The 15,001-nt window shown below is 42.6% G+C and overlaps 1 protein-coding gene across 2 annotated transcripts in view; it reads right to left on the bottom strand.

The window, feature by feature from the left end:
- Nucleotides 1–15,001, bottom strand: part of LOC141146604 (LITAF domain-containing protein-like) — a 285,709-nt gene that overhangs the window by 126,934 nt on the left and 143,774 nt on the right. Inside the window, exon 3 of one of the 2 annotated variants that reach the window (XM_073632972.1) lies at nt 8,236–10,551. The exons of the other annotated variant lie outside the window; for it this stretch is intronic. Coding sequence (XP_073489073.1) covers nt 8,236–10,236 — 2,001 coding nt within the window. The 5' untranslated portion in view covers nt 10,237–10,551. Of the gene's footprint in view, nt 1–8,235; nt 10,552–15,001 lie in introns of those variants that run through there. 2 annotated transcript variants of the gene reach the window in all.

Below are 15,001 nucleotides of genomic sequence, written 5' to 3' on the forward strand. Positions count from 1 at the left end.
GTGCCGTTTATGTGTTGTCCTGTCTTTTCATGTGTTCTATACATCAATATGTGTCTGGGTTATCCCTCCCAAGGATGGGACCCGGAAAACATGATGTGTGATGTTGTGTGCACTTTTGATATTTTTTGCACTTTGGCAAATTTGGGAGGCTTGGCCTCTATAGGTATAAGTATATTTAATAAACTTTATATAACTTTTATGGAACCAATTTGATTCAGATTTTCTGTGGAAAAAGTAGCCACCTTTTGAATCCGGGTAGGAATACCTGGTTTCATTTATATGCTAGTCTAGTTTCTATAGCTACAGCAGCAGCACCCAAAATAGGTGTTTTATATTTGAGAGTCTCTTGATAAACTAGAATGGGTTTCTGGTTCAGCAGGATTTGCTTTTTGTTTCTCTTTTTTTTCTCTGATTACTGAAACCTGACCCTGAGACCGCAGTTTCACCTACTGAAGCTTCCCGCACAAGGCAGCGGCGCAAGCAGTGTGAGAGGAGACGGAAACATGGTAAGCGTGGAGGTATACGAGCTAGGCTCAGGGCTAAACCCACAAGGTCGGCTCTTCCAACACTTATGCTCTCTAATGTTTGCTCGCTGGAAAATAAACTGGACTTAATTCAACTCAGTCGGTCCACACAGCATGAGACAAGAGATTGTTGTGTGTTTATCTTCACTGAAACATGGCTAAATAACAACATCCCGGATTCCGCCATTCAGCTACACGGGCTAACCTGTTACCGAGTGGATAGAGATTTCATCACTGTCCGGTAAGACTCGAGGAGGTGGTCTGTGTGTATATATCAACAAAGAATGGTGTAACAATGCTTTGGTGGTAACAAAACACTGCTTATCACTGGTAGAGTTTATGTTTGTGAAGTGTCGACCATTCTATCTGCCGAGGGAGTTCACAGCCATTGTTATTGTCGTGGTTTACATTCGTCTGTGTGTAAACGCTAAGGACGCGCTTTGAGAACTTTACAGCTCTATCAGTGAACATCAAACAACCCTGGTGGCTTTTTCAATATTGCTGGTGACTTCAACCATGCAAACTTAAAGACAGTTTTGCCGAAGTTCTACCAACATGTGAATTTTGCAACAAGGGGAAACAACATACTGGACTTTATTTATACAACAGAGAAAAATGTATACAAGGCTGAACCCCGCCCCCACCTTGGGTATTCAGATCACATCTCTGTTATGCTAATTTCAGCATACAAACCGTTGCTTACACTTGCAAAACCGGTTCAAAAAGAAATCACAGTTTGGCCAGACAATGCTACCTCAGCACTGCAGGACTGCTTTCAGCACACAGATTGGAACATGTGTAAAAAGACAGCCACTTACATCAATCATACAGACTTACAAGAGTACACTGAAACAGTGACTGCTTACATCAAAAAGTGCATAGATGATGTGACAGTCACCAAGATTATTACCACACGTGCCAACCAGAAGCCATGGATGACAGAGGTTCGTGGGCTGCTAAAGACCAGAGATGAGGTATTCAGATCAGGAGATAAAACAGCTCTCAAAACAGCAAGAGCCAATCTGTCTCATGGCATCAAGAAGGCAAAACAGCAATATGCTAAAAAAATTAATAAACACTTTAGCGACAGCAAGCCATCCAGACCATCGCTAACTACAAGCCCCTGCCACAGGCCAATGAAAATAATACTTTTCTCCCAGATACACTCAACCACTTTTATGCACGGTTTGAGATGCAGAACCAAACACCTTCACAAAAACTACTCATATCCCAAAACGACCGGGCGCTCTGCTTTTCTCCAGCCGATGTAAGGAAGAACCTGTTCAGGATCAACCGACGGAAGGCTACTGGCCCTGATGACATACCTGGACGTGTGCTGAGAGACTGTGCTGTACAGCTGACAGATGTCCTTACAGATATCTTTAACATTTCGCTGAGCTAGGCGGTTGTCCCTACGTGTCTTAAATCCACTATCATAATTCCAGTGCCAAAGAAGACACCTGTGTCCTGTTTGAATGACTATCGTCCTATAGCATTAACTCCAATAATGATGAAGTGCTTTGAGAAGTTAGTCATGCATCACATTTAAGTCCAGTCTTTCAAACAAGTTGGACCCATATTAGTTTGCATACCGTCCAAACCGTTCCACGGACGATGCAGTATCTTCTACTCTTCATTTGGCCCTTACCCACTTAGAACAGAAAGACTCTTATGTTAGAATGCTGTTCATTGACTTTAGCTCAGCATTTAATACAATAATTCCTCAGCAACTTATCACTAAATTGAACTCACTGGGCCTCAACCTGCCCCTCTGTAATTGGATCCTTGACTTTTTAACCGGAAGACCTCAGTCAGTCCGTGTTGGCTGCAGCACATCGAGCACCGCCACACTGAGCACGGGTGCCCCACAGGGATGTGTGCTCAGCCCGCTGCTCTTCACACTGCTGACCCACAACTGTACTGCCAAGTTCAGCTCCAACCATATCATCAAGTTTGCGGATGACACAACTGTGGTAGGTCTCATCAGCAACAATGATGAAACACTCTACAGAGAGGAAGTGGAACAACTGGTTAAATGGTGTAGTACAAACAACCTGTTCCTTAATGTAAGCAAAACAAAGGAGGTTGTGATGGATTTCAGGAGAAATTCTGTTGATCACTCCCAACTGATCATTGACAGCTTGACTGTGGAGATAGTAAGCAGTATTAAATTCCTGGGAGTGCACATCTCAGAGGATCTCACCTGGACAGCAACATCACGTCACTAACGAAGAAGGCACAACAGCGCCTATATTTTCTCCGCCGCCTTAAAAGAGCCAGTCTCCCCCCACCCATCCTTACTATATTTTATAGGGGAACCATTGAAAGCGTGCTGACCAGCTGCATCATTGTCTGGTATGGGAACTGCAGTTCTGCTGAACGCAAGACCCTGCAGCGGCTAGTGAAGGCGGCTGAAAAGATTATTGGTGTCTCTCTCCCCTCTATCCTGGACATTTTCCATACACGATGCTCCAGAAAAGCTACCAGTATCGTGAGGGATCCTACTCATCCTTCCCATAGTCCCTTTCAGCTCTTGCCATCAGGTAGAAGGTACAGGAGTATCAAAACCAGGACTGTCAGACTGTTCAACAGTTTTTTCCCCCAGGCTGTGAGAGCCTTCAACTCCAATCCTCTTTGAAACCTCTTCTATTCTTATATATTGTGATCAGGAACGTCTCATGTCCCCTCCTTTTTACTCTTGAATATGCACTAGACACTTTTATAAATATTTGCTGCTATATAGACTATTGGAAACATATAGTATATGTACAGTTACGTAGTTCCCAGATGTGTATTCCTCACTGTGTTTTTAGTTATATGTGTCATCTAGTTATAATTATGTTTATTATGTTTAATTTGTATGTAGCACCGTGGCCCTGTGATATACAACATTTCATTCTACTGTATGTTCTTACGTGTAGTGGAATGACAATAGAGCTTGACTTGACTTGACTTCAAATACACGAATTTATCATTTGAAGGCTGGCACTTCTTCCTCAGTTCAGCTCAGTGACACTGTTGTGTGGTGGGTGGAACCTGATGGAGAACTCTAAGTAACTAGTTCCTCATTAGGTCCACCTTGCTTGTGATTGACAATGGATGACAGTGGATGGATTCCATAGCTGCTATTTAGACCAGCAGTAGCTATGGAATCAACCCACTGCTTTCTACTGTCTCTCAGAGTTCTGCATCAGGCTTTGCCCACTTAACTATTGCAGCAGCCATGGAGCTGAGATGCTGGGGTTGATGGGGACTGGAGACTAGTTCCCCCACAGGCCTGCCTCCAACATGATTGACACCAGAAGACAGTGGGTGGAAATATATGATCCATCATTGCATTAGTCACTCAGTAGTTGCCAAGATCACATTGAGGATAATTTACCAAAGGAGTAGAGGCCATTCACTTTTTAAAGTGTCTGTTTACTTTATGATGTCTATGTTCACTTTGCAAAGTGAATGTTATAAATAAGGTAAGGTTGTGCGGGGCTCTGATCCCCCCCATCCCATTTCGCCAGAGGACTCATGCCCACGTCATTTTAATTACCTTTTTCTGATATCTTCTGGATGGTCATGCGATGTGCCGGGTATGATTCTTTTTCAGACTGCTGACACTGGGTGGTCCTGGATGATGCAGAGAGCTGAGTTGTCATAATAACATCACCACTGCTCTCAGCATCAGCACACTGTAATTGCAGGTTTGCCAAGCTCAGGGTGCCCTGAGGTCCTGTACTTAGTCTTTCCTCAGTCTTCTGGATTGAGTGGTCGTGTAACTTTAGGAGTCAGTTAAACCAGAAGAATGAGGACATTAACAAAGAAGAAGTACTGTGATGGGCATCTGCAAATTGAAGGTGAGTATTGCAGCCAGAACTTATTTTGTCTTAAACCCCCAGTAGGATATATATTTTTTTTAAATTGTAAATTCACTTTGCTAGATAAACAGCCTATATTCCTTTAGTAAATCAACCCCATAATGCCTCAAAAGCTCAAGTAGAAACAAGATGGACTTGGTTGAACTAGATGGGCCTGTGTCTTTTATCAGTCTGACTAACTATGTAACCCATATAATTTAGTTTCTAGTGCCTGAAGTCATACTTAATTCCATAACATCCTCATATTCTGAACACAATTTAGATATTTATATTGAGGTTAAGTCTGGGTTCACACTGTGTGGCGCAGGGCACAACAGGGGGTCCGGTGCATCCCCGTTTACTGTTTCAGGTCTGAATTAGGTCTGAATTTATTGCCTGAATTCGGACCTGAAACTGAGCCAAAGACGCACAGGACCCTTATGCTGTGTGCTCAATAAGCGAACGGAGATGTCAGGCTGGTGCCATGTATGACACAACCTGACAGCACTGATCGCTTATTCATAGAACTAAAAGATCACTCAACGCGGCAGCATTGTGTGACGCATTGGCCAAGCTGTGTATGTATAAAAGTAGTGGCTGATGGACACACAGCGCCGCAGACTGTGTAATTCTTTTTTGTGAATGGCTGTTCTGTCTCTGGGACAGCTAGCTAAACCTTCTTATCCCAATAACTGTAGATACCATATTTCTTTGATCTCAGTTTTATTAGAACAAGCCAGGTGAAACTACATAATAACAGAAATAGACTTCAATAAGTACAATATCACATACAATACAGCATACATTGCATAAACAAAGATATACAGTACAAGATGAGATAATAAAAACTTACTTTTTAAGTTCTCTAAGGGGTGATGACGATGGATTGAGAAAGACATGACTTGCTTCCTGGAATGTGTTGAAAAGAATGGTGGCTGGTTCACTTCCTGTTAAGATTCTAACCAGAATTCCCTGGTTGCTGATAACTTCCTTAATTACACATACATTAAACAAATAAACAGAACTGCAGCAATACCAAAAAGGAACACTAGATGGAGACTGCACACCACATATGACTGTCTTAAGTAGATTACACATTTTGCACGCAAATTTAACACAGGTACAAATAAGGTACAAATAATCAGCAAGACATCTGGTGGACAGAATACTAGTGATGTCACTAACAGAGTCCTCCGTAGAAAGCAACAGAATAAGTTCGGTCACTGGTCTCAAGAATACTTTAACCTCATTCTGTTGAAAGATCTTGACCTCGACCTTACGAACACGATTATCCTTGCTTGGCAGTACTTTGGTGATCAAACCTAAAGGCCACATATTCCTTAGTGCCTGGCAATCTTTCACGAGCACAACATCACCAGGTTTAAGATTAGGCTTTTCAGTGTGCCACTTTCTCCTTGCTTGTAGAGTAGATATATATTGTTCCCTCCACCAGTTCCAGAAGGTATTGGCAAGGGTTTGTACTTGTCTCCATTGACGTTTGTAAAGGTCCTTCTCACAAAACTCTCCAGCTGGAGCACCGGCAAGACTAGTCTTTTGCGTGAGTAACATGGCAGGTGTGAGGACCACTGGATCTTCAGAGTCATTTGAAATTGATGTCAAAGGTCTGGCGTTAATGATAGCTGTAACCTCTGCCATAATTGTTACTACACATTCGTGAGTAAGCCTTGCAGTTCCTACTTGTAGGAAGATAGAGTCAAGAATTCAGCGGGCTATGCCTATCATCCTCTCCCAAACACCTCCCATGTGAGAAGAGTGAGGTGGGTTGAAGATCCACGTGCAGTCTTGTTCACTCAATTATCTTTGTATACTGAGAACGCTCAAGTTGGAAGGAATTTGCAGTTCTTTTGCTGCTCCCACAAAGTAATGCAGCGTACACACAGTCGGACTTTTCGACCGGACTTGTCCGATGGACGCCGATGGACCAAATTCCGGCAGACAATCCGATCGTGTGTGGAACTTCAGCTGACTTTTCAGTCGCAAATCTGACAGACTTTAGATTTGGAACATGCTTCAAATCTATACCTCGTAACACCGCCGGACCCAGAAATCCACTCGTCTGTATGCTAGTCCGGGTAAAAAATGACGCTAGGGCAGCTATTGGCTACTGGCTATCAACTTCCTTATTTTAGTCCAGTGTATGTCATCACGTACGAATCCGTCGGACTTTGGTGTGATCGTGTGTAGGCAAGTCTGTTCGTTAAAAAGTCAGTCGGAAGTCCGTCAGAAGTCCGCTGGAAAGTCTGTCGGACAAGTCCGGTCGAAAAGTCTGACCATGTGTACGCGGCCTTAGACCCTCTGTCAGAGCGAATTAGTTTCACTGGGCCTCTGATTGCAATGAATTTAGCTAGTTCTGTGGCTAATACTGCAAAACAAAGTTCCAGCCTGGGTATGGTATATAGCAACTGCAGGGGAAGGACTGTTGCCAAATATGTGCACCTTCATGCGGTATTCTGTGATGTCTTCAGAGGGGTTGTTGTCCCTGAACCAGAGAAACCTCCGAAAGTTTTGGTGTTCTTCTTTAAAAAGAAAGCAATAGAACATTTGTTGTATGTCTGCCATGAATGCGACTGAATCTTTGAAAAAGCGAAGAAGTACTCCTTGTTGTTAAGTACTTGTTGTTAAGGTCAGGGCCAGAGAGAAGGACATCGTTTAGAGAGACACCCTCATACTTGGCACTAGAATTGAACACCACTCTAATCTGCCCTGGCTTCTTAGGGTGATAGGCCCCAAATATGGGTAAGTGCCAGCATTCCTCTGAGTCTTTGAGGTTTGGGGCTATCTCAGCATGACCATTCTGGAATATTTTCTCCATGAATGAAAGGAAATGTTCTTTTATCTCTGGTTTCCTTTGAAGATTGTGTCTTAGGGAAGTTGGACGTTTATATACTAGTTCTCTATTGTTAGGCAAACGTCGTCTTTGTGGTCTAAAGGGAAGAGGTGCAACCCAGCTATTAGTCCCGTCTTTCTCCATACTCTTTTCCATACCTTCTAAGAGCCTATCCTCAATGGACATTGCTACCTGGTTGTCTTCCTTTGTTCTCCTGAACACTGTGCTTCCTAAGTCGCTTTGGTCGTTGTCATAGGTATTGCTGTCACAGAGGGGACTTAGGAAAGGAAGAGGTACAGGGTTGTTGTGTAGTAGCTCCTTTATGAGGATGTGATTTTGACAGGGTTCAAAAAGAGAAGGATGACCATTCTCGAGGTTACTAGTGAGCAGGTTATTAACAGATGCCAGTTTGTGTGTACCTCCCAGGCAAACATCACCTATAATGACCCACCCGAGATCCAGTTTTTGGGCATATGTGGCATTTTTAGGACCGTTGATCAGTTTTTTTAATTTGTGGACTTGCAAGATATCTCTCCCTAGGAGTAAGATTATCTGAGCCTGATCATCTAGTTCTGGTATGAGATGTGCTATGTGGTTCAAGTGAGTCTGGTGAGCTGCTGCGTCTGGTGTGGGAATCTCTGGTCTGTTGTCTAGCATCTGGTTGCACTCTATTATGGTCGGTAGGCATGTCTTACCATCCATAGATTCAATTTGTAGGCCGTCAGCTCTTCTCCCCGCCGTTTCCACTGTACCTGCACAAGTCTTAAGGGAGTAAGGACTGCTGGGGCCTTTAAGGTTTAGAATGTCAAAAAACATAGATCTAGCTAGTGACTTGCTACTCTGATCATCCAAGATGACGTAGAGCTTTGTCCCTGCGTCCTTTTGGGTAAACTCTCACGAGATTTTAGAGCAGGACCTGCCACCTGTACTTCCTTTGCAAACTTCAGTACACTGTGAAGTGATTGCTATGGCGTCTGTGCTAGAGTCTTTGGTCTCCCCGCCTTGCTCCTTGTCCCTATGAACAGGTGGGAAAGTTCTTGGAGCAGGCCTTGGCTGTGTTTTGCTCTGTGCTGTCACATTCTGTACATTTGACACTGACCTTACAGTCATTGGTGAAATGTGTGGACGAAGAGCAGCACTTGTAACAGATGTTGTTCTCTTTGAGGAAAGCTTTGCGATCCTGGATGGTCTTTGTCCTGAAGGCTCTGTATTCCAGAAGTGGATGTGGCATCTTATGTAGAGGGCAGAACTTAGTAGGGTCGCTGTCTTGATCCTCTGGCTTAGACTCTGCAAATCCGTGGGAAGAAATGTTAGTTTTGTGCACTGCTACTGGAGCTCTGAGTTGTTTAGGGCCAGAAGTGGTATAAGACACTGGAAAAATGAAGCTTGGGTCATCTTTCATTCCTACTTGTCTGTCTACAAATTCCACAAACTCACTAAAGGGAGGAAAAGGCACATTGTGTTTTCGTTTGTAGTTACAGCCATGAGTAATCCATCTTTCATGTAACTCATAAGGAAATTTTTGTGCTAAGGAGTTAATACCTCTAGCAGATTCAAGATAAGAAAGGCCAGGTAAGTCTCCTTCTGCTTTAGCAACTTGTAACTCCATATACAGGTCACTGAATTCTCTGAGTCTTTGGTTACCTCTGCTAGGTATTTTTGGGAAGTCTTCTATCCTTTTAAATAGTGTACTCTCTATAGCTTCTGGTGAGCCATAACATCTATCCAGTCTGTTCCAGATGTTTGTAAGGCCTATCTCAGGGTGGTTTATATTAATGTCTCTGATCCTTTTGGCATGTTCAGCAGAATCATTGCCAAGCCACTTTACGAGGAGTTCTATCTGTTCCCTACAGGATAGATCTAGACCTTGAATGACACTCTGGAAAGGGAATCGCCACGCCCTGTAGTGTTGAGGGCGATCACTACATTTGACAAGTCCTTGGGTAACTAACTCTCTTTTGGCCAGGAACTTGGCAAAGTCTACAGTAGCTTGATTGGCATTGGGGTAGGCTGCTGATGTATTGTGGTGCGGTGTAAAGGCATACCTGGTAGAAGTCTCCTCTTTAGGTGCGCTTGGTTCAAGCTTGCATAACGTTGGCAGTTCGTACCCGCTCGTTGCATACACCTTTGGAGTGAAGACTGGTGTTTGATGCTTGTATGAAGGCTGGGTACCTTGTGGAGTAGAAGGTTTGGTTGGAACTGGAAAGTCTGGAACTCTGTCAGATTTTTCTTGCTTGTAGCGCTGGGGTCCCAGGTCATCTTGTTGTTGCTTTATTTGATGTGACTCACTGGCGTCATATTTAATTTCTTGTTGTGGGATGCTGCTTGGGTTCCAGTGCTGGTAGACATAATCTGACGTGCGTTGCGAAGAATCTTGTTGGTCCTCTTCTAGACCCGGTATGCTGCTGCCTACTCTTGGCTCATCGTAGACGGCTGCTTCTAAAGCTTCTGCTTCTGCAATGGCGGCGGCAGCGTCTCTTTCTACTGCCAGCTTCTCCATGTTAGCTTCTAAGATAGCTTGCTGCAATTTCAGAGATGCTTCCTGCTGGGTTAGCTCTTCTTCCAGGCGTATTCTTTCCTTCTCTCTCTCTTGTTCCATGTGTACTCTTTCTTGTTCTCTCTCTTGTTCCATGCATACTCTTTCTTGCTCTCTCTCTTGTTCCATGCATACTCTTTCTTGCTCTCTCTCTTGTTCCATGTGTACTCTTTCTTGCACTCTCTTTTGTTCCATGCATACTCTTTCCTTCTCTCTCTCTTGCTCTAAGTGTACTCTTTCCTTCTCTCTCTCTTGCTCTAAGCGTACGCTTTCCTTCTCTCTCTCTTGTTCCTGTCTCATCTTTTCTGCATCAAGGCGGGCCTTTTCTTTTTTCATCTGCAACTCTTGGTCTGCGAATGCAGCCCTGGCTTTTGCTGCTTCAGCTTTTGAACGGGCGATACTTGCTGCATTTGTGACAGATGACTTAGATGAGCTGGCTCGTGAAAGTGTTTTGTAAGAAGATGTCCCACTGTGAGACATGGCTGTGGGGAAGAAGTTGTATTGCTGTATATAGACCGTTCTAGTGTCGTTGCTGCTTGACAGAGCGCATCTCTGTGTAGCGTGGCTGCTTGCTTCGCCTGCCGCAGGCCATGTTTCTTTAAGGCTTCTGACTGTATGGATACTGCGTAGACCCGGGCTGTACAGACTTCCAAAGTCGGCTTATCTTCCCTTCAGAGGTCAGCTTAAAAATGTCACTGTTCTGTCTATGGGACAGCTAGCTAAACCTTCTTATCCCAATAACTGTAGATACCATATTTCTTTGATCTCAGTTTTATTAGAACAAGCCAGGTGGAACTACAAAATAACAGAAATAGACTTCAGTAAGTGCAATATCACATACAATACAGCATACATTGCGTAAACAACGATATACAGTACAAGATGAGATAATAAAAACTTACTTTTTAAGTTCTCTAAGGGGTGATGACGATAGATTGAGAAAGACATGACTTGCTTCCTGCAATGTGTTGAAAAGAATGGTGGCTGGTTCACTTCCTGTTAAGTTGCTGACAACTTCCTTAATTACACATACATTAAACAAATAAACAGAACTGCAGCAATAACAAAAAGGAACGCTAGATGGAGCCTGCACACCACATATGATTGTCTTAAGTAAATTACACATTTTGCATGTAAATTTAACACAGGTACAAATAAGGTACAAATAATCAGCAAGACATCTGGTGGACAGAACAATGGCAGCACTACTCTCCAGGGCGTTCACTGCTACAAAATTCCACAATCAATGGATAAGGGCTCAACCCTTCCCTTCCTTATCATCAGATCTTAATCGCAAAACAAGACTCTATACATTGGAGAAAATTAGGCTTTTTCAATAGAGAAATTTATTGGACGACTCCCAACTGTATTATAATTAATATCTTTATTCTACATATATATTGAAATACATAAATGGTACACATTCAACACAAGACTATGCTAAAAACGTCCTGCTGTCCCAGCTCCACCCATTTTACTCTTTAATATATACTAAAGTGCTCAACAGGTGAAATACCCATATTTCTATATTATATTAATTTATTAAGTATAGGTAACTCTCTAGGCAAAAATCTGGTACTCCAATATGAGAGCCAAGCAAAAAACATCTAAAGATGTCACTATTACTAATAGTTCCACATTTAAAGTGTGGGTCTGTCCTAGGTCCACCTTGAACATACAGTATAAGCTCCTTTATATGCATTGTTAGACCTTAACCTTGTTCTATTGAAACATCCAAGAGAGGTCTCTATTGGGTTTGCGATGAACATAGCTGGATTCATCAGCTGTGGTCTAGAAGAGGCAAAGTATTACAGTATATCTATATTTATGTATGGGGCGGCACAGTGGTGCAGTGGATAGCACTCTCGCCTAGCAGTAAGAAGGGTCGCTGGTTCGAATCCCGACCACGACACTACCTGCCTGGAGTTTGCATGTTCTCCCTGTGTCTGCGTGGGTTTCCTCCGGGTACTCCGGTTTCCTCCCACACTCCAAAGACATGCTGGTAGGTTAATTGGATCCTGTCTAAATTGGCCCTAGTATAGGTATGAATGTGAGTTAGGGACCTTAGATTGTAAGCTCCTTGAGGGTATAGGGACTGATGTGAATGTATAATATATATATATATGTAAAGCGCTGCGTAAATTGACGGCGCTATATAAGTACCTGAAATAAATAAATAAATGTAATTCATATCACCTCCCTCGCACAGATACTTATAGCACAATGCCGTTGGATGATGCATGGGATTCTCCTGGTCCAGAGAAGGTTTTCAAAGCGTGTAGATTTGTTAATTGGTATCACTCACACTGACACGCACTCCCTCTCTTGCAAGGGTAACCACTCAACAAATGTAGTGATAATGTCCATTCACCTTCTCAATAGTGTAGATGTCACACTCATTGACATTAGCTCCAGCATAGCACCATATTCAAATGCATAATGTCCTATATGCAATGAAGATGATAAGGCATTATGAGCATATATGATCTTATGTGTTGAAGAAAAGCATGTTGCAGGTATCTACACAATGCCACATATACAGTGAAAGGAATAGGGCATTATAGGCGTATAAAGTCTTGTGCGTTGTGACTAGATGCATTCAAGGTGCATGACGTGTTTGTCAATCGGACAGTTTACATCCACATTCTTTAGATCTCTCAATACCAGCAGCTACGTGTACACAAAACGGTCCCTGGCAGACAGGCAGTACTTATCGTATAGATGCAGATAGATCCATGCTGAGTATCAACCTCAAGGGGTGGAGGTGGGCAGCAGGGCTGGAGCCTGACCAGTTTCGCTGGTAATCCGGCTGCTTCAGAGGCTTATGACACAGTGGTGGCACATTTTCCCCATATATCTCGATTGTCTCTCAAAATGGCCACCCCGAGCGCTACTGTGCATGTGCAATGCGTCATGACGCATCATGTCTTGGCTCATGTAGCGTGGCCTTGTGTCACAATAGTAAACTGTCACCCCCTAGGAACCATCTCCACTACCTAACATCTCAAGCATCTGGGGTCCCTATTGTGTTGCAAGCAGACATGACGGGCAATGGGGGCTTTTAAATGATACGTTGACATTTCATAAATACTGTATGGTCCTGGAAGCGCCTGCAGACAGTACAGATGGTCTTCCCAATATAGATGGACCCACAGGTTCATAGAATGACATAGATCACCCCATGGTATCACATGTCACTCGTTAGTTGCACCTGAGGGTCCTTCCAGTGAGCAAGGCCATCCTATCCCCCTCTACCATATAAGAACAGTAATCACATGTTCCACTCTTATGCATTCCAATGCTTCTATGTCATATTGGGGGTTTCCATTGGATATCACTGTGCACCAATAAGCCAATGTGCTGCAACTGCTGAATGAACGATCAGCACTGTCGGGCTGTGTCATACATTGTACCGGCCCCCCCATCTTTTTTTGTTCATTTATAAAAGTTAAGGGTCACAGAGCTCCGTTACAATGTTTGATCCTTCAGCCGGGCTGTGTATGTGTAAAAGCAGCCACTGATAGACACAGAGCCACAGCTCTGAGTGATCTGTCACTGTTATGAGTGAATGATCAGTGCTGCTTGTTCATTCATAATAGTAAAATCATTCACAGCTGCAGCCCTATGTAATCTATCTGTGGCTGCTTTTACTTCATACAGGGTGTCAGAAGATAATTCTCACAGCTCCATGTCATCTTTTACTGCTATGAATGAACAAGCAACGCTGATTGTTCTTTTTTACAATAGTGACAGATCACTCAGCTTATAAAGGGATGCGGGCTCTGTGCTGGCTGTAGTTCCACTCACATTAATGCCCGTAATTTGTGCTTCAAAAGAGGATGACGCTACAGTCAGAATATAAAGTTGTGTTTTGGGGACCACTGATGAGAATGGGGCCAAGTGCTATATGGATTAAAACAAAAAACAGAGGCTCAACTGCATCTGTTTTTGCTTTAATTTATTTGATTTACATGTGGGAATGATAGATGCTAGCAGCAGCAATTTGTTATTTAGCACAGTAGGTGGGTAGCGCAGGAGTATATACAATTTTATCAAGTGGTATATGCTCCTGAGGTCCTGGGGAGTTAAATAAATAATTAGTAAATAAAAAATAAAAAAAACAAGTATAGTTTTACTTTACCTTGGCAGTAAAACTAACCATTATTACATTGTTGAAATATATTTCAGCCAGATGCATTGATTAATAATTAATGACACTTATGTTAGGCCAATGCTGCCAGTGCATTGGCCGAAGTACAAATAAGTCAGACACATTTGCTGTAATTGTCAGAAAAGCTGAGAATTTTTTATTTGCATGTGTTTTATTCAAAATGACTTTGTTGTAGTTAATTAAAAAGTTGTGCACCAAGCATATTCTTTGCACCTTACACACACACACAAACACCCCCCACTCTTCATTCTGAAAGAAATTAAAAAAAAAAAAAAAAAAAAGTTTCCTCAGAAACTCTATTCCTCTTTAGTGTAAATTACATACAGCATATGCTTGCATTCAGTCCAACCCTCCTTATTTAATTGCTGTGGATCTCTTATGGTGTTAATTATATGTGAACTTTTAACCTAAGATATTATGTGTCATATATATATATATATATATATATATATATATATATATATATATATATATATACAGTATGCTGTTTAATATACATGAAATTAGTAGTTCAGTGAAAATATGGGTATATATAACTTTCCCACAGTGAAAACCTATTTGAGCAAAGGGCTGTTGCATACTTGCCTGCAGTTAGAAGGCATCAGCTACTATGTGGCGTTAATCTAGCGACAATGTTGCCAATGGCTTTAGAAAGCTTTAAATAAGGACTGCATGCTGTAGCTACTGTCAGGGAGCCAGGTGTGTGTTGTGATAACTCCTGAAGGAGAAGCTGGAAATGTCTGGGTCCCCCTACCTGTCCAGAAGCTGCCCACCCTGTTACCCATTCCAAAAGCTCACCAACAGACTAAAGCCTCGTACACACGATCGTATTTTCCGCAGACAAAACCTCTGACTTTTGTCCGAAGGCGTGGGCCTGGATTTTGTCTTGCATACAAACAGTACACAATTGTCAGCCAACAAACACGAACATAGTGACATACTAGACGTACTACGAGCCGAAAAAGAGGAAGTTCAATTGCCAGGCGCCACCCTTTGGGCTCCTTCTGCTAATTTTGTGTTAGTAGAAGTTTGGTGAGTGTTAATTCGTGCTTTTCATTTTGGCCTTTCAATTTG

The sequence above is a fragment of the Aquarana catesbeiana genome, linkage group LG06, assembly GCF_042186555.1.
Source record: "Aquarana catesbeiana isolate 2022-GZ linkage group LG06, ASM4218655v1, whole genome shotgun sequence".
Taxonomy (NCBI): Eukaryota; Metazoa; Chordata; class Amphibia; order Anura; family Ranidae; genus Aquarana; species Aquarana catesbeiana.